The 23,874-nt window shown below is 46.5% G+C and overlaps 2 protein-coding genes across 7 annotated transcripts in view; one reads left to right on the forward strand and one right to left on the reverse strand.

Annotated features, from left to right (window-relative positions):
* LOC140394407 (acyl-coenzyme A synthetase ACSM3, mitochondrial-like) overlaps nucleotides 1-15,229 on the reverse strand; it is a 135,033-nt gene extending 119,804 nt beyond the window's left edge. For 2 of the 5 annotated variants that reach the window (XM_072481651.1, XM_072481650.1), the window contains exons 1-2: nucleotides 4,261-4,358; nucleotides 478-685 (exon numbers count right to left, since the gene is read on the reverse strand). In XM_072481651.1, coding sequence (XP_072337752.1) covers nucleotides 478-485 — 8 coding nt within the window. In that variant the 5' untranslated portion in view covers nucleotides 486-685; nucleotides 4,261-4,358. Of the gene's footprint in view, nucleotides 1-477; nucleotides 686-4,260; nucleotides 4,362-15,212 lie in introns of those variants that run through there. The other 3 variants (XM_072481652.1, XM_072481654.1, XM_072481653.1) reach the window with 3 other exon arrangements.
* Nucleotides 15,230-15,362: 133 nt separating this feature from the next.
* The window catches only part of thumpd1 (THUMP domain containing 1), a 31,480-nt gene continuing 22,968 nt past the window's right edge, over nucleotides 15,363-23,874 (forward strand). The window contains exon 1 of one of the 2 annotated variants that reach the window (XM_072481660.1): nucleotides 15,363-15,466. The gene's annotated coding sequence lies outside the window, so the exon portion shown is untranslated. The remainder of the gene's footprint in view (nucleotides 15,467-23,874) is intronic. The other variant, XM_072481658.1, reaches the window with a different exon arrangement.

Here is a 23,874-nt window from a genome sequence, read left to right on the forward strand (position 1 = left end):
CATACGCTTCAGGAAAGGATGTCCCGAAGCGTGGTACATTGGTGAGACCATGCAGACCCTGCGACAACGAATGAACGGACATCGTGCGACAATCACCAGGCAGAAATGTTCCGTCCAGTCGGGGAACACTTCAGCAGTCAAAGGCATTCAGCCTCTGATCTCCGGGTAAGCGTTCTCCAAGGCGGCCTTCAGGATGTGTGACAACACATGATCGCCGAGCAGAAATTTATAACCAAGTTCCGCACACGAGTGCAGCCTCAACCGGGACCTGGGATTCATGTTACATTACATTCATCCCCCACCATCTGGCCTGTAAAATCCTACCAACTGTCCTGGCTTGTGACAATTCACACCTCTTTAACCTGGGGTTACTTCTATCTCTGGATCTGTAAAGACTTAATTACCTGCAAATGCTCGGATCTAAGCATGGTCTTGCATCTTTGAATTTGTCTATATATACACGTTTCTAGAACATACCTCTTCATTCGCCTGAGGAAGCAGTGCTCCGAAAGCTAGTGTTCGAAACAAACCTGTTGGACTTTAACCTGGTGTTCTAAGACTTCTTCCTGTTCTTTATCTCCAATCAAGCAAAATCCATCACAGGTCCAAACCAACTTTCAAATATGGTTAGCAAACACAGGATTTCTTGCCAGCCTCTGGATAAAGAATTCCTTTAAAAGACTGCCTGGGGAGGGAGAGAAATCCTGTCAGTAAACAGCCTGCAGATTCTTGTCTGTGTCAGACTACTGCTCAGCTTGACAGCCTTTTGCAGAAGCTATTGTTCAGTTCACAACTTCCACAGAATTCACTCCAAACCAAGCTAGAGACCTGGTAAAGACCTGGCTCCTCCCATTACTACATTGGGCAGGATTCTCCGTTTGGGAGAACATGCTCTCCCGCCGGAGCTGAGTTGCACCTGATTTGCGCTCATGCTGGGAGCACAAATCAGGAAGCAATTCCCAATTCTTAGCCATGTGAATTTTCGCATGGCTGGGATTACGAAGGATTACCCCCCCACCCCCCCCCCCCGCCAACCCAATTCAGCCCACCTCTGCATCGCAATTCCGCACCCCTGGGATTTTCAGGCTCGCCCCACCTCCACCCCCAGTGACTCCTCGATCTCCCCTCCCACCACACTCCCAAAACTATCTACTAAAAGAGACCCCCTCAGAGACTACCTAAATAAAGATACCCCAGAGCCTCTAAATAGAGAGATCCCCAGGGACCCCCACAGAGAACCCCTAATTAAAGTAATGCCCCCTATCTGAAAGCTAGAGAGTCCATACAGAAGCAGTGAAATAAAATCACTTCTTTAAAACTCACCTGTGCAATACACCTACTGCCTCAGGCAGAGGAAGCAGCACCTGCTAATTCCTGGAAAGGGAAAACCAGTCAGCTGGGTTTAAACCCCCTCAGATCTTTGATCTGCAAGCCATTCATTCATTTATCTTTGATTTTACTAGGCTGTGATTGACAGCTCCCACACACATCCAGCTAGGCTGTGATTGACAGCTTCCACACACATCCAGCTATCAGCACTGTTTAATTCATCTACTTTCACAGTTAAGTAACTTTGAAGTGATCAGTTGTGAAACTAAGAGATTAGTCCAGGAGGTGTCAATCAAAGTTTGATGTTTATAAACATTGTGGTTAGTTTCACAGCCAACCACTTCAAAGGTTACTCAACCATGAAGGAAGAAGTACTCCCCTGTAAACCTGCCTCCCCCGTCCAGCCTACCCGCCACCCATCCACCTAACTCTGCACTCCCTTTCAGCCTGCCTGCCACCCTTGTCCAGCCTTGGAGCAATGTTTACTAATGATGCTCAAGTGAAGTTATGCACAGTCCCCAAGAAGGAGATTTAAATAAAGCTATAAATATACAGTCAGAAGTGGCATTTCACCTTAATGCTCATGTTTTTGTGAACAGAAGTGTTTCAGAAAATTTAATTCTTTCTCTCGCTCGATAGATAATGTGCAAATTTGCAGATGTGATGCTGTTATGATATTAATACATAGAAATGGTAGCTTAGTGAGCTAAGTCTATCTATTTGTGCTTCCAGTGGCAACCTGAACTCCAAATCAAGCAGTTTTTCGGGTGATTATTTTCAGGTAACAATCCAGATTTTTATGCATCTGGATTATTAAGATTACTACAGGTGTGCAATATTTTATATAGTTACCCCACTTAAATAGGTAACTTAAAATGTTTTTTTAAAGTACAAAAATGAAAGCTCCACATATAAATCTCCTTTTCATATTTTCTAATGATAGCTATCTCTGTTGAGTGAATAAATGTGAAACTATTCAATTAATATATAAATCAAGTTTTGATTTATTTATTTATGTATTAGTTGCACTGCTTCATTAGAGCCAATGCGTTGAGCCATTGTTGTAATTTGTGTTAAGCTCTTTTACAAATGTTTTTGTCTAACTGTGAAAATCGTCTGGTAAACAATTCCGTGCCCATTTCAACCATGCTGACTGGAGTGTATTACTGTTCCTCCATCTTCGGAACAAAATCCTGCATTGCCCACCTAATAACACTGTGGGAGTTTGCTCATTCCATGAACAGCACAAACCCACCACCACCTTCTCAAAGACAGCTATGGATGGGCAATAAATTCTGGATTTGCTAATGATCCACATATTCCAAACGTTAATAAGAAAAATAATAAATAATTTGGAATTTCCTCAAAGCTGTTCCAACAGCTACCGCTGTAACTTCCCCAGAAGTACAGTTGAAACTGGTTTACATGAATAAATGATTTCTGCTGTACTTTTGCCAGCATAATGAGAGTAGCTTTGAGGAAATTGCTTTAATGTATTTGCCTAAAACTATTAGGCTCTGGAAACTCTTCAAACGATTATACCCAGCTATATAATGCCACAAACATGGTCACATATACCTGCTTAAAACCATACCAGTTAAGCTAGAGATAAAAAAAATGATCATCACTAGCAGATAATTTTCAGCACCAATTTTATTCTATTGCTTATTTTAATATTTTTATTAGTTTTTCTGTTTTACAAATAATGCAACAAAATCCTCGAAACTGTCACAGTCAAAGTGTAAATACTTCGGCATACATAAACACAGAAAAAAAAGGCAGCAGAACCCCAAACCAGTTAGACTTGGTTCAGCTTAATCATTAATCTTGATGCCTCCGTTTATACCAGAAAAACAGTAAGTGGATAAACTAGAGAATGAGGGAGAAGAGAAGAAAGCCAAATGGCACACACCTTCACATGTCACGATTGTTGATACAGCCAACAATAATATAAGCTAACATTCCCATGCCACGCTTGGGCATGCACGAAAACATATCTCCCCCAACTCCAATTATACCAGAGGCATCAATGACACAAAATGTCTCTCCCTCGGATATGAGACCTGCCTGCACCTTTTCAGAAGCCAGTTAAAGATTCTTTAACCACAAGATAAAAGGAAAAACATTAGTTCTAAGAGGATATTTTACATAAAACCACAAGACGCTACAAAACCCCAAATCCAGTACAGTACAATGATCGGGGTCTCCAACTGACCCCAGGCTCGAAGACTGGACACAATGTACTCCGACAACCTCCTAATCTTCAAATCGAGACCGTGAAAAGCATGGCAGCAAGTTCTTCAACTCGGACAGGAATTCATCCCAGCTCCCCTTGCGCGACCGGGCGCATGAACACTCCTTCTCCAGCCCCAACTCCCCAAATCAACTAGGACGATCGACTTATCATGCAACAGGACCTCTAAGAATTCAAGGCGAGCCCCCACCGAGAAAACTGTCCTATCAACCGACAGGACCCCCTTCTCAGCTTCATCCATTCTCTTTAGGATATCCTTCAGTTCATCAATGTGTGCGTAATATCCCAACCTCAATAACCAAGGATTTTCTTGATTTAACTTGGCTCCCCATCGCCAAAATCTAACCAGGGTCTTGCAGGAACATAGCACATCACATGACATCCTCCTCCCCTTCTAATTTGTTTAATGTAAATCCTGCATGCTCTTATTCCCTTTGTACAAATGTGGCCTCTGGCCTGCCACTTACTTCATTTTGAGTTTATGACCAAATAAATATCAAAATATACATGTGTTAAACATTACTGTCGGGAAAATATTTGCTTCCCAAAATATCTGATATGCTAAAAAGAATGATTTGTGTTTCCTAACTAAGGTCCCATCTGTTCAGAATTGTAAATCATATTTGTATTTACTATTAAAGCCTTTTGAAGTTAAAATGTTTGCCAGTAAGACTTACCTTTAGATTGAAGTCTAAGAGGAAAGGAACATAATAAGTTCACCCTTCTGAAAATTTACCTGCACAACAACCGTGAAATAACTTCCTGTACTTTATTATGTGGCGAGTTTGTTGGAAAACATGGATTCAGGATTTGTTAACAGACAGAAAATAGGAACTAGAAATACAAGGGTAATGTTTTGGGCGGTAAGCCATAACTTAGTGTGGGACCACAAAAATCAGTGGTTGGGCTTCAGCTGTCTACAATCGATATCAATTACTTAAATAGTTGTGGCTCAAGCACTGATCTTTGAACTCACCTCCATTCAGCCATGCGTACTGATAGCTGCTAAAAACTACCATTTGGCGGCAATATTTATTTGCACCATCTCTCCAGACATCCCCCCCCTCCCAGGGCACACCGCGTACAGGTGATGGGTGTGAGCGAGAACTCAGCAGACAGGCAGGGGTCAGATTATAGCACAGATTGAAGAGCACTGGCATTCAGCTTTCTGTGTGTTATCATCACACCCCCTTCCTCCCCACTTACCCTCGACATTGACTTGTTGACGGTGACGACATAGTCCCAGCACCCTGGAGTGAAGTAACGCGTACCGTGGGATGGTGGGAAATGGGGGTTGGGGGTGGATAAGGTAGCGATGACGGACTAGGCCACTTCCTCCGCGAATTGGGCGAGTACGAGGGCCTCCCTGGCCCTCCGGACCCTCGCCGCTGCTGCCTGTCCTGAAACCTCAGGCTGGTCCTCCGCTTCCTCCCTGGGCTCGTTCTCTAGCCCCTGCTGGTCCGGCACCACCTCATCATCCTCGTCGTCCTCCTCCTCAGTGGTGGTCACATGTTCCTCATCACCAATCTCCAGCACATCGCCCCGCTGCTGTGCCAGGTTGTGAAGGACACAGCAGACCACCACAAAGCGGGCAGCCCTCCTGTACTGGAATGCACTACAGGAACGGTTGAGGCATCAGAACCGCATCTTGATCAGTCCGAAGCACTGCTCAATCGCAGCCTTGCTGGCCACATGGGCCTCATTGTACCGGGTCTCCGCTTCAGTCTCCAGCCTCCAAACAATCATCATTAGCCTGGTCCTCAGTGGTACCCGTTTCCCCCCAAGAGCCACCCATCCTGGGGTGGTCCTTGAAGAGGCCGGGGGGTGGCCAACTGCCTCAGGATGTAGCTGTCGTGGGTGCTCCCTGGGAAGCGTGCACACACGTGCATGATCCTCATGTGGTGGTTGTACACGAGCTGTATGTTGAAGGAGTGGAACTCCTTTCTGTTAACATAGAGCACTCCCAGATGGCGCAGGGCAACATGCATGCTATCCATTGCCCCCTGGACCTGGGGCATCTCTGTGATGGCCAAGATATTCCAGGTATACGACTTCTCTTGCTTGGAAGACGCACTTGCCTCGTTTACCCCTGAGAATCGAAGGAGGACTTCTTCTAGATTGTCTAGGTGTTCTTTCTCAGGAGCTCCTGTAATCAATACGTCGTCCAGGTATGCAGCCACCCTGGGGAAACCCTGAAGAAACCTGCTAGAAAAGTGCACATGTGGACGATATCCCAAATGGGAGCCTGCTGTACTCCTGCATTCCCCTGTGGGTGTTAATGGTTATGTATTTTCTGGATACTGTGTCCAACTCCAGCTGGCTCATGTCCAGCTTCATGAAAGAATGGACCGCAGGCAACTTCACGTATAGGTCTTCCACGCATTGTATGGGGTACCTGTCCAAACAGGAAGCCTCGTTGACTGTCATTTTATAATTGCCAAACAAGGGGATGGTCTTGTCCAGTTTCCACACCAGGACCACTGGTACTGTCCACTCTGCGAATTGGACCGGGTGAATAATCCCCAAGTTCTCCAACCGGCTCAGATTGTCATCCACCTTTGACAGCAGGGCTTATGGTACTGGGTAGGTGTGAAATACTTGGGTTGGGCATCTGGTCAACATAAATTAATAATAATCTTGTTTTGTGTAGCAATGGCCCCTTTATCTTCCCTAGGGCTTCCTGGAAAACCTCCGGGTATTTTCCCAGGATCTCACACAATCCGCCTGTACCCATTCTAAGGTTCTGTTGCCAACCTGTTAATGGTTCTCCAGTATACGCCTGCAGCTGTGCTTTAAGTGTCCTTTAAGCCCAGGTGCTGGATCCCCAAATGTTTTTTCCAGAATGTCCGCTGTCCAATGACGAAACAGCAGCCCTTTTATCTATTTTCATATCCAAAAGGTGGCCATTCACTTGGAGGATTATCTTAATTGGGGCTACTTTAGGTGCGTATTGCAATTTAGTTGCATGCAGTCACCCTCATTGGACTGGGAAATCTGTAGAGCCCTGGCTCAGGGTGCTTGTGTTACCCGACCAGGGTGATGCATTTGCTGTCAATTCTGGCGTCCCTAGCTGCTACGGTTCCTGCAGCAGCAAGTGCAGCACTGTTGTGAGGTTTCTTCCTGGACCTCAGGGAAGATGTCTCATTGGGCAGCGGTGGTTCTTGGTCAATGGGTCTTACCACAATGTTGCTCAGGTGGCAACTGGATCCCATAGGCTTTGCGCTTGGGAGGAGTTACTCACTGTGCACATAAAAGCCCATGAATCCCTGGAGTTCCTGGATCCCGTTTTCCGCATTTTCATGTGAAAGGGCTAGTTCTATGGGCCTTTTTAGGTCAAAGGACGGTTCCGCCAACAATTTTTATTGAATCGTCATGTTATTAATGACACATTCTAAGTTGCCTCACAACATTTCTGGGAGGGATTGGCCATAGTCAAAATGTTCAGCCAGCTTGTGAAGGTGTGTCAGGAATTCCGTGACCAATTCTCCCGGAGTTTGTCCATCCGTGCTTAACGGTATCTTTACACGATCACTGATGGTTCAGAGTCGTAATGGTCTGTGACAAGCTCTACAAGTTCATTAAAGGTCTCCAAATCTGGGGCTGCCAGATAGGTAAGGTTTTTGGTCACACTGAAAGTTGGGGTTCCGCAGGCGGTCAGGAGTATTACTTTTTGTTGGTTGTCTCCTACAATATCATTCGCCTGGAAGAAATACCACATCCGTTCGGTATACTGGGCTCAATCTTCCACGCTTCTGTCAAAGGCTTCTAACCTTCCAATAAACAGCATTTTTAAAATCTCTCCGACCATGATGTTGAGAAAATTAAGTGCCGTTCGGAAGTCCAGCATTGCAGCCATAGTTTTTCCTCGTCGCCAGTGTAAAAGCTCAGGAGACCTGAGATAGTGAATCAAAACCAAAAGAAAAGGTTGCAACATGGATTGGATTTATTTATTGTCACGTGTACCGAGGTACAGTGAAAAGTATTTTTCTGCGAGCAGCTCAACAGATCATTAAGTACAGGAAAAGAAAAGGAAATAAAAGAAAATACATAATAGGGCAACACAAGGTACACAATGTAACTACATAACACCGGCATCGGGTGAAACATACAGGGATGTAGTGTTAATGAGGTCAGTTCATAAGAGGTCGTTTAGGAGTCTGGTAACAGCGGGGAAGAAGCTGTTTTTGAGTCTGTTTGTGCGTGTTCTCAGACTTCTGTATCTCCTGCCCAATGGAAGAAGTTGGAAGAGTTGGTGTAGAGCTACTGTAGGTCTCAACTGGGACTACTGATCATGCCGGACGCAATCCGATTCCAAGAGCCCCAGCTGATGGGCCACTGCCCAACAGAGGGAGAGCTCATCTTTCACGAGCCCCATGGGCAGATCCACCATTTAAAACATTAATTTACTCCTCCAATGATGCACAGCAGCAGCGTATACAGTGTATCTTCAAGCCAACACCTTCCAAAGCCATGATAGGTGGAAGGCTGATGCCAGCAGATGCATGGGAATACCAGCACCTTCAAATTTCCTTCCAAGCCACACCATCCTGACTCGGAACTATATCATCATTTCTTCAGTGTTGCGGTGTTAAAATCACAAAACTCGCCACCTTACAGCGCTTTGAGAGTACCTACACCACGTTGACTGCAGTGCTTCAAGAAGGCATCTTAACACTAACTTCTCAAGAGAAATTAGGGGTCGGCAATACATGCTGATAAACAATGACATCCATGCACTGTGAATGAATAGATTAAAAAATAATGGGCTGTGGCAGGGTTGGCTTTGGGTGATGCCATGGTGTTGGAAGTAGTTAGTCTCAGAAATGGCACAGATCCACAACTGCCAGCTCAGGTCAGATTTAAATATAACAAGGTTGCTAAGTGGAGTTCAGCATCAGAGTGATGCCGGAGGGAGGGTTGGAGTCAGTGGCTAGGGTGCAGAGTTTGTGGTAGGGACTGAGGACAATAACCTTGATCGTCCCAATAATTACTTGGGGGAATTTTCTCCTCATCCAGAAATGGATGTCAAACAAGCAATCTGATAATTTAGCGACAGCGGAGGAATTAAGAGAAGTGGAGGTGAGGTAGAGCAGGATATCTTCGATATACGTGTGAAAATTAATGTGTGGCATTTACCTCGAGGGTTGTAATCTCGGGATTACTCCCTGTGCCACGTGCCAGTGAGGCTAGAAATAGGAAGATAGAGCAGACAAACACGTGGCTAAACAGCTGGTGTAGGAGGGAGGGTTTCCGTTTTCTGGACCACTGGGAGCTCTTCCGGGGCAGGTGTGACCTGTATAAGATGGACGGGTTGCATCTAAACCGGAGAGGCATAAATATCCTGGCCGCGAGGTTTGCTAGTGTCACACGGGAGGGTTTAAACTAGTATGGCAGGGGGGTGGGTACGGGAGCAATAGGTCAGAAGGTGAGAGCATTGAGGGAGAACTAGGGAATAGGGACAGTGTGGCTCTGAGGCAGAGCAGACGGGGAAAAGTTGCTGAACACAGCGGGTCTGGTGGCCTGAAGTGCATATGTTTTAATGCAAGGAGCATTACGGGTAAGGCAGGTGAACTTAGAGCTTGGATTACTACTTGGAACTATGATGTTATTGCCATTACAGAGACCTGGTTGAGGGAAGGGCAGGATTGGCAGCTAAACGTTCCAGGATTTAGATGTTTCAGGCGGGATAGAGGGGGATGTAAAAGGGGAGGCGGAGTTGCGCTACTTGTTCGGGAGAATATCACAGCTATACTGCGAGAGGACACCTCAGAGGGCAGTGAGGCTATATGGGTAGAGATCAGGAATAAGAAGGGTGCAGTCACAATGTTGGGGGTATACTACAGGCCTCCCAACAGCCAGCGGGAGATAGAGGAGCAGATAGGTAGACAGATTTTGGAAAAGAGTAAAAACAACAGGGTTGTGGTGATGGGAGACTTCAACTTCCCCAATATTGACTGGGACTCACTTAGTGCCAGGGGCTTAGACGGGACGGAGTTTGTAAGGAGCATCCAGGAGGGCTTCTTAAAACAATATGTAAACAGTCCAACTAGGGAAGGGGCAGTACTGGACCTGGTATTGGGGAATGAGCCCGGCCAGGTAGTAGATGTTTCAGTAGGGGAGCATTTCGGTAACAGTGACCACAATTCAGTAAGTTTTAAAGTACTGGTGGACAAGGATAAGAGTGGTCCGAGGATGAATGTGCTAAATTGGGGGAAGGCTAATTATGACAATATTAGGCGGGAACTGAAGAACATAGATTGGGGGCGGATGTTTGAGGGCAAATCAACATCTGACATGTGGGAGGCTTTCAAGTGTCAGTTGAAGGGAATACAGGACAGGCATGTTCCTGTGAGGAAGAAAGATAAATACGGCAATTTTCGGGAACCTTGGATGACGAGTGATATTGTAGGCCTCGTCAAAAAGAAAAAGGAGGCATTTGTCAGGGCTAAAAGGCTGGGAACAGACGAAGCCTGTGTGGCATATAAGGAAAGTAGGAAGGAACTTAAGCAAGGAGTCAGGAGGGCTAGAAGGGGTCATGAAAAGTCATTGGCAAATAGGGTTAAGGAAAATCCCAAGGCTTTTTACACGTACATAAAAAGCAAGAGGGTAGCCAGGGAAAGGGTTAGCCCACTGAAGGATAGGCAAGGGAATCTATGTGTGGAGCCAGAGGAAACGGGCGAGGTACTAAATGAATACTTTGCATCAGTATTCACCAAAGAGAAGGAATTGGTAGATGTTGAGTCTGGAGAAGGGGGTGTAGATAGCCTGGGTCACATTGTGATCCAAAAAGACGAGGTGTTGGGTGTCTTAAAAAATATTAAGGTAGATAAGTCCCCAGGGCCTGATGGGATCTACCCCAGAATACTGAAGGAGGCTGGAGAGGAAATTGCTGAGGCCTTGACAGAAATCTTTGGATCCTCGCTGTCTTCAGGGGATGTCCCGGAGGACTGGAGAATAGCCAATGTTGTTCCTCTGTTTAAGAAGGGTAGCAAGGATAATCCCGGGAACTACAGGCCGGTGAGCCTTACTTCAGTGGTAGGGAAATTACTGGAGAGAATTCTTCGAGACAGGATCTACTCCCATTTGGAAGCAAATGGACGTATTAGTGAGAGGCAGCACGGTTTTGTGAAGGGGAGGTCGTGTCTCACTAACTTGATAGAGTTTTACGAGGAGGTCACTAAGATGATTGATGCAGGTAGGGCAGTAGATGTTGTCTATATGGACTTCAGTAAGGCCTTTGACAAGGTCCCTCATGGTAGACTAGTACAAAAGGTGAAGTCACACGGGATCAGGGGTGAACTGGCAAGGTGGATACAGAACTGGCTAGGCCATAGAAGGCAGAGGGTAGCAATGGAGGGATGCTTTTCTAATTGGAGGGCTGTGACCAGTGGTGTTCCACAGGGATCAGTGCTGGGACCTTTGCTCTTTGTAGTATATATAAATGATTTGGAGGAAAATGTAACTGGTCTGATTAGTAAGTTTGCAGACGACACAAAGGTTGGTGGAATTGCGGATAGCGATGAGGACTGTCTGAGGATACAGCAGGATTTAGATTGTCTGGAGACTTGGGCGGAGAGATGGCAGATGGAGTTTAATCCGGACAAATGTGAGGTAATGCATTTTGGAAGGGCTAATGCAGGTAGGGAATATACAGTGAATGGTAGAACCCTCAAGAGTATTGAAAGTCAAAGAGATCTAGGAGTACAGGTCCACAGGTCATTGAAAGGGGCAACACAGGTGGAGAAGGTAGTCAAGAAGGCATACGGCATGCTTGCCTTCATTGGCCGGGGCATTGAGTATAAGAATTGGCAAGTCATGTTGCAGCTGTATAGAACCTTAGTTAGGCCACACTTGGAGTATAGTGTTCAATTCTGGTCGCCACACTACCAGAAGGATGTGGAGGCTTTAGAGAGGGTGCAGAAGAGATTTACCAGAATGTTGCCTGGTATGGAGGGCATAAGCTATGAGGAGCGATTGAATAAACTCGGTTTGTTCTCTCTGGAACGAAGGAGGTTGAGGGGCGACCTGATAGAGGTATACAAAATTATGAGGGGCATAGACAGAGTGGATAGTCAGAGGCTTTTCCCCAGGGTAGAGGGGTCAATTACTAGGGGGCATAGGTTTAAGGTGAGAGGGGCAAGGTTTAGAGTAGATGTACGAGGCAAGTTTTTTACGCAGAGGGTAGTGGGTGCCTGGAACTCGCTACCGGAGGAGGTAGTGGAAGCAGGGACGATAGGGACATTTAAGGGGCATCTTGACAAATATATGAATAGGATGGGAATAGAAGGATACGGACCCAGGAAGTGTAGAAGATTGTAGTTTAGTCGGGCAGTATGGTCGGCGCGGGCTTGGAGGGCCGAAGGGCCTGTTCCTGTGCTGTACATTTCTTTGTTCTTTGTTCTTTGTTATAGCTAAAGGGATAAAATATAACGGTAAGGAAGTGTTGTTGCGACTGTTCAAGGCATTGGTGAGTATTGTGAACAATGCCCTATTGTGTTTTCTTTTATTCCCTTTTCTTTCCACGTACTTAATGATCTGTTGAGCTTCTCCCAGAAAAATACTTTTCACTGTACCTCGGTACAGGTGACAATAAACAAATCCAATCCAATCCAACAGTTTTGGTCCCCTTATTTGAGGAAATATGTAGTGGCATTGGAGGCAGTTCAGGGGAGGTTCACGCGATTGATTTCAGAGATGAAGAGTTTGTCTTATGAAGAAAGATTAAGCAGTTTAGCCCGATACTCTCTAGAGTTTAGAAGAATAAGAGAAGATCAAATTGAGGTGGACAAGGTGATAAACGGTCTGAATAAAGTAGATGTAGAGTGGATGCTTCCTCTTGTGGGGCATTCTAGAACGAGAGGTCATAGTATCAGGATAAGGGGCAGCAAATTTAAAACAGAGATGAAAAGAAACTACTTCTGCCAAAGGGCCGTGAATCTGAGGAATTTGCTACCCCACAGTGTAGTGGATACTGGGACAGTGAGTAAATTTGAGGAGTTGGCAACAAGGAGTTCCAGAGAAATACACAAAGATTTGGGAGGGTGACAATAGGTTCAATGACTTTAAAGAAGAAAGGGAAGCTGGGGATGTCGCACCAGTTTGCAAGGTGATGCACGATCAATGACCACTAAAGCGAGGTTGTAGTCCAACTGAAGGCTTTAATAAGCTAGATGTTTCCCCCAGCAGCTCAGGTACAGAATGAAAGCTGCTAAGGCGGCACGGGCTCTTATACCCCGCCTTGCAGGGCGGAGCTACCATACAGCTTGACCAATAGGAAACATACAATATCTACCAATGGTATTCCAGCATTATCAGGTACCGTAATACATCTATACAGACAACCACATTCACCCCCTGTTAAAAAAAAAAAAAAAGAGTCCGGTGGGGGGGGGGGGTTGGCCTGATATTACAACATGGTAACGTGGTAGAAATTATAGTTATGGAGTTACCGTAATACCTCTGTACAGCGTTTTGTAACTATTTACAATTCTATTTACTATTTATGATTCATAATTAACTATACACTTTAAAATGAAGCAATCAGTCGATCGGGGGCCCTAGTCGTCCTCTGTGATCATCGAAGCTTCGATGGTGACTCCGGTGCGTCTGCGGGGTGCGTCGGTGGTTGGGGGGGCCCTTGACGGGGCCGGCGGAAGGACCGATCTCCCTGGGAGGTGCACTGGTGGGAGGGAGGGTGGGACTGGTGGCTGGGGTGTGCGTGGGGCTCCGGCGGGCGCCAGGTCTCGGAGGGAGACCGTATCTTGACAGCCGTCGGGGTACGCCACGTAGGCGTACTGGGGGTTAGCGTGGAGAAGATGGACCCTCTCGACCAACGGGTCCGACTTGTGCGCCCGCACGTGTTTTCGAAGCAGGATGGGTCCCGGGAGCTGACAGCCAGGTCGGGAGCGGGGTCCCAGAGGAGGACTTCCTGGGGAAGACAAGGAGACGTTCGTGAGGTGTTTGGTTGGTTGTGGTACAAAGCAGTGACCGGATGGAGTGGAGGGCATCCGGGAGGACTTCCTGCCAGTGGGAGACCGGGAGATTCCTGAACCGTAGGGCCAGTAGGACGGTCTTCCAGACCAAAATGGCAGCGCCCATCCATCGAACGTGGCATCCGCGGGACAAGATGGCGGCGCCCAGGGGCCGCACGAGGTCATGTTTCACTAAGTTGATAGAGTTTTTGGAAGAGGTCACAAGATGATTGATGCAGGTAGGGCAGTGGATGCTGTCCATATGGACTTCGGTAAGGCCTTTGACAAGGTCCCTCATGGCAGACTGGTACAAAAGGTGAAGTCACACAGGATCAGGGGTGGGCTGGCAAGATAGATACACAACTGGCTAGGTCATAGAAGACAGAGTAGCAATGAAAGGGTGCTTTTCTGATTGGAGGGCTGTGACTAGTGGTGTTCCGCAGGAATCAATGCTGGGACCTTTGCTCTTCGTGGAATTGCAGATAGCGATGAGGACTGCCAGAGGATACAGCAGGATTTAGATCGTTTGGAGACTTGGGCGGAGAGGTGGCAGATGGTGTTTAATCCAGACAAATGTGAGGTAATGCATTTTGGAAGGTCTAATGCAGGTAGGGACTATACAGTGAATGGTAGAACCCTCAAGAGTAGAGATCTAGGTGTACAGGTCCACAGGTCACTGAAAGGGGCAACACAGGTGGAGAAGGTAGTCAAGAAGGCATACGGCAAGCTTGCCTTCATTGGCCGGGGCATTGAGTATAAGAATTGGCAAGTCATGTTGCAGCTGTATAGAACCTTAGTTAGGCCACACTTGGAGTATAGTGTTCAATTCTGGTCGCCACACTACCAGAAGGATGTGGAGGCTTTAGAGAGGGTGCAGAAGAGATTTACCAGAATGTTGCCTGGTATGGAGGGCATAAGCTATGAGGAGCGATTGAATAAACTCGGTTTGTTCTCACTGGAACGAAGGAGGTTGAGGGGCGACCTGATAGAGGTATACAAAATTATGAGGGGCATAGACAGAGTGGATAGTCAGAGGCTTTTCCCCAGGGTAGAGGGGTCAATTACTAGGGGGCATAGGTTTAAGGTGAGAGGGGCAAAGTTTAGAGTAGATGTACGAGGCAAGTTTTTTACGCAGAGGGTAGTGGGTGCCTGGAACTCACTACCGGAGGAGGTAGTGGAGGCAGGGACGATAGGGACATTTAAGGGGCATCTTGACAAATATATGAATAGGATGGGAATAGAAGGATACGGACCCAGGAAGTGTAGAAGATTGTAGTTTAGTCGGGCAGTATGGTCGGCACGGGCTTGGAGGGCCGAAGGGCCTGTTCCTGTGCTGTACATTTCTTTGTTCTTTGATTGTTGAGGGGTGCTGATGATGGAAGAGAACACATGGCCCACTGTCTGGGTGGCACTGGACTGCACTCAGTCCCACATTAGCCCTTTGTGTGCTAGATCCTTATACTACAGTGATCACAAAGAAAACCCATCTGGTTCACTGATGGCCTTTAAGGGAAGAAAGTGTGCCATCCTTGCCTGGTCTGGTCTACTCTACATATATAGCTCCAGATCCGCAACAATGTGGCTGGTCCTAAACTGTTCACGAGCAATCAGGGATGGGCAACAAATGTTAAATTAAAAAAACTCCGGAAGGCACTCACCTCTGCCGTCCATTGCTTCCAGGTGCCTTCACCCTGGGCCGGCCCAACTGCCACCCACGTGCCCGGCTCCTCTTCCCGCCGCGTGACCGGCTCCTCCTCCCCTCGCGTGACCGCCCCCCCCAAAAACCTTGCCCGCGCTTGCGCAGTAGACGGCACCGAAAAGGTCTCGAGCACTGTGGAGGCGATCAAGGCAGAGCGAGCGGGGAGTGCCGGCTGGTGAAGGGATAACGGTTGTGACCGGTGACGAAAGATAGGTAGAAAGAAATTGAAAACAAAAATGAACCCCCCCCCCTTTCAAAAACATGCGTCGGACTTGCTGCCTGGTTGGTGCTCAGTAGTTGTGTCCCTCAATGTGGTCTCTGATATCACCTGTGGGCCACACCTGTCTCAGTGGCCAAGTGACCAGCACTGACTTTAAATGGCGCCGCACCTTTGCACTTGTTGCAGCCAAGGCTAAATAAATAAGCCCAACAAGAACAGAACTTGGTGGGACCTCCTGGAATGAAAAGTCTTGCATTTATATCGTGCCACACACGACCACAAGGCGTCCCAAAACTTCCTGTTGCCAATGAAAACGTGTGAGGAAAACAGCGAAAGATTGATAAAAGCAAAATAGTGTGAATGCTGGAAAGTAGAAGAGTTATTTTGAGCTGGAAACGTTAATTCTTTGTTTCCCCCTCTGCATATGCTGCCACCCCCAGCATTTTCTGTTTTTACTTTATATTAGAACAAAAGGTGAAGTTCCTTCAGGTTTCACAAGACTCCTTCCCCACCAACGGGGTCACTGGAATGTATCCTGAAACTATTTGAAAGCAAAACACCTCACAACATTTACTGCCAAGTAAATGAAGTAGTCACTGGGGTGGCAACCAGCTACTGCTATGGGATAATTTATTTCAGTGTGCTGTTGATTGGCAGATAAATATTGGCCAGGATACTAGAAGAACTCAAAACAACAAAATGCTGGAAATGATCAGCAGGTCGGTCTGGCAACAAATAAAACTGAGTTAACGTTTCAGGTCATGACCTTTTATCACAGCTGGCAAAAGTTAGAAATGGAGGAGTGTGGGGGCAAAACAAAAGGGAGCCTGATAGGGTGGAAAATTGATGGCATTAAATGACAACAGTAGTTGGGGCAGAGTCAAAGAAATAAGTAATGAGACAAGGAAAGAAACAAAGGATGGTTCTCCAGAGCAAAGCATAGAATCATAGAATTTATACAGTGCCGAAGGAGGCCATTCAGCCCATTGAGTCTGATATGACCCTCTGAAAGAGCACCCGACTTGGGCGCACTCCCTCCTCCCTATCCCCGTAACCCCACCTAACCTAAACATCTTTGGATGCTAAGGGACAGTTTAGCATAACCAATCCTCCTAACCTGCACATTTTTGGACTGTGGGAGGAAACCAGAGCACCCGGAGGAAACCCCCACACACGGGGAGAAAGTGCAAACCCCACACAGGCAGTCACCCAAGGCTGAAATTGAATCCAGGTCCCTGGTGCTCTGAGGCAACAGTGTTAACCAAGAAGAGTCATATAAATTCAAATCTTTAACTCAATTTTACTCTAAATAGATACTGCCTGACCCGCTGAGCCGTTCCAGCATTTTCTGTTTTTACTTCAGAGTCCAGCATCTGCAGTATTTTATTTTTCTTATTATGGTTAAAACCAACACATTGCAAAGTATCGGAGACAAGATGATGGAGGGGGCAGAGATTACAGTCTAAAATTGTTAAAGTCTGTTCAATCTGGGAGGCTGTGAAGTGCTGAATCAAAAGAAGAGATGCTGCTCCTCAAGCTTGCATTGAGCCTGGAGGATTCCTCTTCTCTTTTTCCAAATGAAGCCTGATGATCTTTGTGTTCATCTGAGAGAGCAGATAGAACACAGAACATTACAGCGCAGTACAGGCCCTTCGGCCCTCGATGTTGCGCCGACCTGTGAAACCACTCTAAAGCCCATCTACACTATTCCCTTATCTTCCATATGTCTATCCAATGACCATTTGAATGCCCTTAGTGTTGGCGAGTCCACTACTGTTGCAGGCAGGCATTCCACGCCCTTACTACTCTGAGTAAAGAACCTACCTCTGACATCTGTCCTATATCTATCTCCCCTCAATTTAAAGCTATGTCACCTCATGCTAGACATCACCATCCGAGGAAAAAGGCTTAATTTAACATATCATCTTAAAATTTGCATCTCTGACTGTGCAGCATTCCCTCAGAACTGCATCATGGGGTAAGCATTGACTGTTGTGCTGAAGTCCTGGAATGCAACTTGAACTTACAGCCTTTTGACTCAGACACAACTGAGCCACAACTGACACCAGCTATTTGCTTTGGGAAAATACCGTTCACAGGACAGGAGGTGAGTTACTCGCTTCAAGATTCCTAGCCTTTGACCTGCTCTTGAAATCTGAAACAAAAACAGTAAATACTGGACAATCTCAGCCGGTCTGACAGCATCTCTGGAGAGATCTGGGTGATTCTTTGTCAAAGGTGGAGAGAACTGGAAATAGGATCAGATTTATACTCCACGGACCCCCCCCCCCCCCCCCCCCAACAACATTATAAACCTGATCCTATTTCCAGTTCTCTCTAGCTTTGATAAGTCATCCAGACTCAAAATGTTTCCTCCCTTCTCGCTCCACAGATGCTGCCAGGCCTGCTGAGATTGTTCAGTATTTTCTGTTTTTGTAGCGATGGTAATGCCATTGAATGTCATGGGGTGATGGTCAGATCCTCCCTTGTTGGAGTTGGTCATTACCTGGCACTTGTGTGATGTGAAGATTATTTGCCACTTGTCAACACAAGCCTGGATATTGTCCAGGTCTTCTGCATGTGGACATGAACTGCTTTAGTATCTAAGGAGTCGCGAATGAAGCTGAACATTGTGCAGTCATCTGCAAACAACCTCATTTCTGACCTTATGATGGAAGGAAGATCATTGATGAAGCAGCTAAAGATGGTTGGGCCTAGGACACTACCCTGAGGCACTGCTGCTATGATGTCCTGGAGCTGAGATGATTGACCTACAACCACCACAACCATCTTCCTTTGTGCCAAGTATGACTTCAACCAGTGGAGAGTTTTCCCATTAATTCCCATTGACTCCAATTTTGCTCGGGCTCCTTGATGTAATACTTGGTCAAATGCTGCCTTGATGTCGAGGGCAGTCACTCATATCACCACTGGCATTCAGCTCTTTTGAAATGTTTGAACCAAGACTGTAATGAAGCCAGGAGTTGTGACCCTAGTGGAATCCAGACTGAGCTTTCGTAAGTACGTTAATAGCACTTCCATCACTTTGCTGATGATCGAGAGTAGACTGATGGGGCGGTAATTGGCCAGGTTGGATTTGTCCTGTTTCTTGTGTACAGGACATACCTGGGCAATTTTCCAAATTGCTGGGTAGGTCCAGTGTTGTGGCTGTACTGGAACAGCTTGGGTAGGGGTGCGGCCAGTTCTGGAGCACAAGCTTTCAGGACTATTGTCAGGGCCCATACCTTTTGCCCGTATGCAATACCTTCAGCTGCTTCTTGATATATGAATTAAATTGGCTGACGACTGACATCTGTGATGCTGGGGACCTCCAGAAGAGGCTGATATAGTTCATCCACTTGGCACTTCTGGCTGAAGATTGGTGCAAATGCTTCCGCCTTATCTTTTGCATAGATGTGCTGGGCTCCTCCATCATTGAGGATAGAGATATTTACCTCCCCCATTTACGGTTGATGTGGCAGGCCTGCAGAGACTAGATCTGATCCATTGGTTCTGGAATTACATAGCTCTGCCTGTTACTTGCTGCTTATGATGTTTGGCACGTGTTGTGTTGTGGCAACACAGTCCTGTGTTGTAGCTTCACCAGTTTGACACCTCATTTTTAGATATGATTCATGTTGCTCCTGATGTGTCCCCGCACATCCAGACATAGTTTCTTCGCCCTAGCTACCAGACTGCTCGACGACTCTCCCAAGAAGTGTTCTGTTCCCTGTAAGAACACTATTCACGATGCCCTATGCTGCTCTTGCTCATGTATTGCTTGTTTGGCCCTTGTTCTGCACTGCAACCAATCACTATTTGTTGATGTACCATTTGTTAATGTACTCTGTCAATTATTCTTTTGTCTACTATGTACTTACTGCGTATGTTCCCTTGGCCGCATTCACTGTACTTTGGTACATGTGATAGTAAATATCAATCAGTCAATCAATATATCAATGCCGTCCTGCACTCTTCATTGACCAGGGTTGATCCCCAGGCTTGGTGGTTCTGGTAGAGTTGGGGATTTGCCAGGCCATGAGGTTACTGATTGTGGTTAGTACGATTCTGCTGCTGCTCATCTATTGCGCCTCATCGATGCCCCGTCTTGAGTTGCTAGATCTGTTCAAAGATTATCCCATTTAGCATGGTGGTGGTGGTGCCACACAACACGATGGAGGTTATCAACATTGTGAAGACAGAACTTTGTCTCCACAAGGACCATGCAGTGGTCACACCTATCGATACTATCTTGGACAGATTCAACTGCGGCAGGCAGTTTGGTGACGATGAGGCCAAGTATGTTTTTCCCTCTTGTTGGTTCCCTCACCACCTGCCGCAGTGCCAGTCTAGCATCTATTTCCTTTAGGGTCCGGCCTGCTAGGTTTGTGGTGGTACTACCGAGCCACTCTTGGTCACGGACATTGAAGTCCCCCACCACATTCTGCATCCTTGCCACCCTCAGTGCTTCCTCTAAGTGGTAATCAACATGGATGAGTACTGATCCATCAGCTGAGGGGGGAATGTACATGGCAATCAGCAGGAGGTTTCCTTGCCCATGTTTAACCTGGAGCCATGAGACTTCATGGGATTCAGAGTTGATGTTGAGACTCCCAGGGCAACTCCCTCCTGACTATATACTACAGTGCCCCCACTTCTACTTGGTTTGTTCTGCCAAAATAAACCTGGCTAAAGTATGTAGAAAGCCTCAGAGATATATGTGAACAGTTAGTTGTATCGATTGTGTATCTCTCCATACAAATCACTCATTGGGCTGCAGTTGGAATATTATGCTTTGTTTTGGATGCCGTATGTATGCTTTATTTTGGATGACATATCTTATTTGCTGAAGTGACTCACTAAGTTGACAACATGAATAAAAGGCTTTGATTAAAACTCTGCTACTTATACATATTCTGCATTAAGTCTTGCCTGCCCATCATCCTCTTTTTACATGGGCCCTGGTTCATCCAACACTTTGAATTTAAAATCCTCATCCTTGTACTTAAATATCTTCATGACTACGATCCTCTCTACTTGGAACTCCTTTAGCACAATAAGACCCCCCACCCCCGATTCTAACTCTGACCTCAATGTAGACTGAATGGTCATGTGATGTCACAGCTACAAAAGGGTCATATGATGGGAGTGCGGGGCTTTTCCCAGAGCGTGGACAGAGCACAAGCATGGAGCGGCTACCCAGCTAGTGAATAAAGTATTGTTTGTTACCGTCCTTAGTGTCAGTGTTCGGGAACCCGGAACCTTTACATGGTGTCAGGAGTTAGTAGTATGGCACAAGGACTTTGCCGCATCAAACCGCTTGTCTTCAATGAGAACATTGTAGATAGTTGGGATACGGGGTAGGCCATTTAGGACTGAGATGAGGAGACCCCTTGTTCTAAATCCTCCAGCCAGAGGGAACAGCGTACCTGCATCCAGTCTGAGAATTTGGCAGATATTGTTTTATTTGTATGCCCAATGGGATTTCTACTGACAGCAAGGTCTTTCAGTAGCGCATGGAGCAACTCTGCAGGCTTGCTCTACGAAATCATCGTTGATGACATTCTGGTTTGGAGTCATACTATGTAAGAACATGATGCACATCTTTGTCTTGTCCTCGGCAGAATCAGGACCGTACAGCCAAAGCTTTAACCCTGTAAAATGCCGATTTAGGTTCAACCAGGTTCATTGTGTGGGTCATTTACTCACAACTGATCGTGTAAAGCCAAATCCAGACAAGACAATGGCACTTTTCAGCACTTGGTATGACAAATTATCTTCCCCGGTTCATTCCTTGATATAGTGAGGTCACTGGACCACCATGCCAACTCCTCCATCTGATGCCAAATGGTGCTAGCACAAGCACCACACAGCTGTCTTCAACAGACTCAAGTATGCACTCACAGCCCCACTGGTGCAACAATACTTTGATGTTCGAGCACCAATGCGTGTATCAACAAGAAACCTCCCACGGACTTGGTACAGACTGAATTGAGAATGGCAGACCAATAGTCTTTGCATCAAGGGCCCTAACTGACTCTGTGACTGGCTATGCACAGATCGAAAAGGAACTCGACGCTCTAGTCTTCGTCTGTCAGAAATTTCATCACTTCATATATGGTCATCCTGAAACTGTTGAAACGGATCATCAGACACTCAATTCTTTTTTAAAAAGCCTCTGTACACTGCGATTGCATGATTGCAACACATGATGCTAAAACTGCAACGTTATAATCTCTGCATCATCCACAAACATGGTAAGGAGCTGTAGACAGCTGATGCACTCTCCAGAGCCTTCCTACCCACTACAGACCAGGTAGATCATGAGGACGACACAGACATCATGACAATAGAGGTGCTGTCGTCTCGTGGAATCCATGAACTCAAAGACGCCTTACAGAAAACTGCATAACATCATTATGAGGTGCTGGCCAGAGTTCTCAAGGGAGCTTCCCCATGGGTTTTTCGCCATCAGAGATGAACTAACCATACAGGATGGACTGATACTGCATAGCCAACGATTCATCGTCCCTACTTCTCTTCAGAGGTACTACAACAATTTCACCAGGGGCACCCTGGGTTGGAAGCAACCAAATACAGGACCAAGGAATCACTATACTGGCCCTGACACGGAAAGGGAAGTCTAAAGTTGTACACCTTGCAATGTACTCAAGCCGCATTAAACCAAAGAACCACTGCACCTTCATGAGCTCCTGAACCTCCCATGGCTATTCACAGCAGCTGATATTTTCGAATGGAATAGTAAACAACATTTAGTCTTAGTCATTTAGTTATTGCAACATTTAGGCATTGTTTCATCAATGACCCCCCTTCCATCAGAAGGTGAGAAGTGGGGATGTTTACGGATGACTGCACAATGTTCAGTATCATTCGTGACTCCTCGGTTAATGAAGCAGTCCAAGTCCAAACGCAGCACGATCTGGACAATATCCAGGCTTGGGCTGACACGTGGCAAGTTACATTCGCGCCACACATGGCAATGACCATCTCCTACAAGAGAGGATCTAACCACTTTCCCATGACACTCAATGGTATTACCATCTCTGAATCTCCCACAATCAACATCCTGGGGGTTACCATTAAAAAAAAATTATACATTTAGAGTACCCAATTATTTATTTTTCCCAATTAAGGGGCAATTTAGCATTGCCAGTCCACCTAACCTGCACATCTTTTGGGTTGTGGGGGGGGGGGGGGGGGGGGGAAACCCACGCAGACACGTGGAGAATGCGCAAACTCCACACGGACAGTGACCCAGGGCAGGGAAACGAACCCGGGTCCTCAGTGCCGTAGTCCCAGTGCTGACCACTGTGCCACCCTGTTGCTCTCTGGGGGTTACCATTGATCAGAAACTGAACTAGACTAACCATATTAATACATGTAGCTACCAGGGCAGGTTAAAGCTAGAAATCCTACGGCGAGTAACTCATCTCCTGACCCCTCCAAAGCCTGTCCACCCTCTACAAGGCACAAATCAGGAGTGTAATGGAATATTCTCCACTTGCCTGGATGAATGCAGCTCCAACACCACTCAAGAAGCTCAACACCAGAAAAATACTTTTCGCCGTAACTTCGGTACATGTGACAATAAATCAAATCAAATCGAACCATGCAGTACAAAGCAGCCCGCTTGATTGCTACCCCTTCCACAAACATTCAAACCCTCCACCACCGACGAACAGTGGCAGCCGTGTGTACCATCTACAAGATGCATTGCAGTAACTCACCAAGGTTCCTTAGACAGCAACTTCCAAATCCATGACCACTACTATCTAGTAGGACAAAAGCAGCAGATACCTGGGAACCCCACCACCTGGAGGTTCCCCTCCAAGTCACTCACCACCTTGAATGGAAATATATCGCCGGTCCGTCACTGCTGTCGCTGGTACAACATCCTGGAACTCCCTCCCTAACAGCACAGTGGGTGTACCTACACCTCAAGGACTGCAGCGGTTCAAGAAGGCAGCTCACCACCACCACGTTCTGAAGGGCAACTACGGTTGGCAATAAATGCTGGCCTAAGCAGCCACTCCCAAATTCTGTAAATGAATTTTTTTAAAAAATTGTATTCCAGGTGGTTTGAACTCGATTACCTGCCAAACATGATGAGTAAGAAAGTCATCATCAAGCTTTTGTCACACATATGACATCCCTCAGAGACTCATGACAGACAATGCTCGCCAATTAGTCTCCCCTGAATTTTGAAACTTTACATGCACATGGAACTTTGAGCATTTTACGAGCAGCTCCCTTTACCCACAGTCCAAATCCCTGGTGGAACGGGTGGTACGTTCAGTTAAGAATCTAGAGAAATGTGGCTGAGATCGCACAGATTACTATGTTGCACTCCTCAGTCTGAGAAACCTACCATGACAGGGCT

Source organism: Scyliorhinus torazame, chromosome 17 (assembly GCF_047496885.1).
Source record: "Scyliorhinus torazame isolate Kashiwa2021f chromosome 17, sScyTor2.1, whole genome shotgun sequence".
Classification (NCBI taxonomy): Eukaryota; Metazoa; Chordata; class Chondrichthyes; order Carcharhiniformes; family Scyliorhinidae; genus Scyliorhinus; species Scyliorhinus torazame.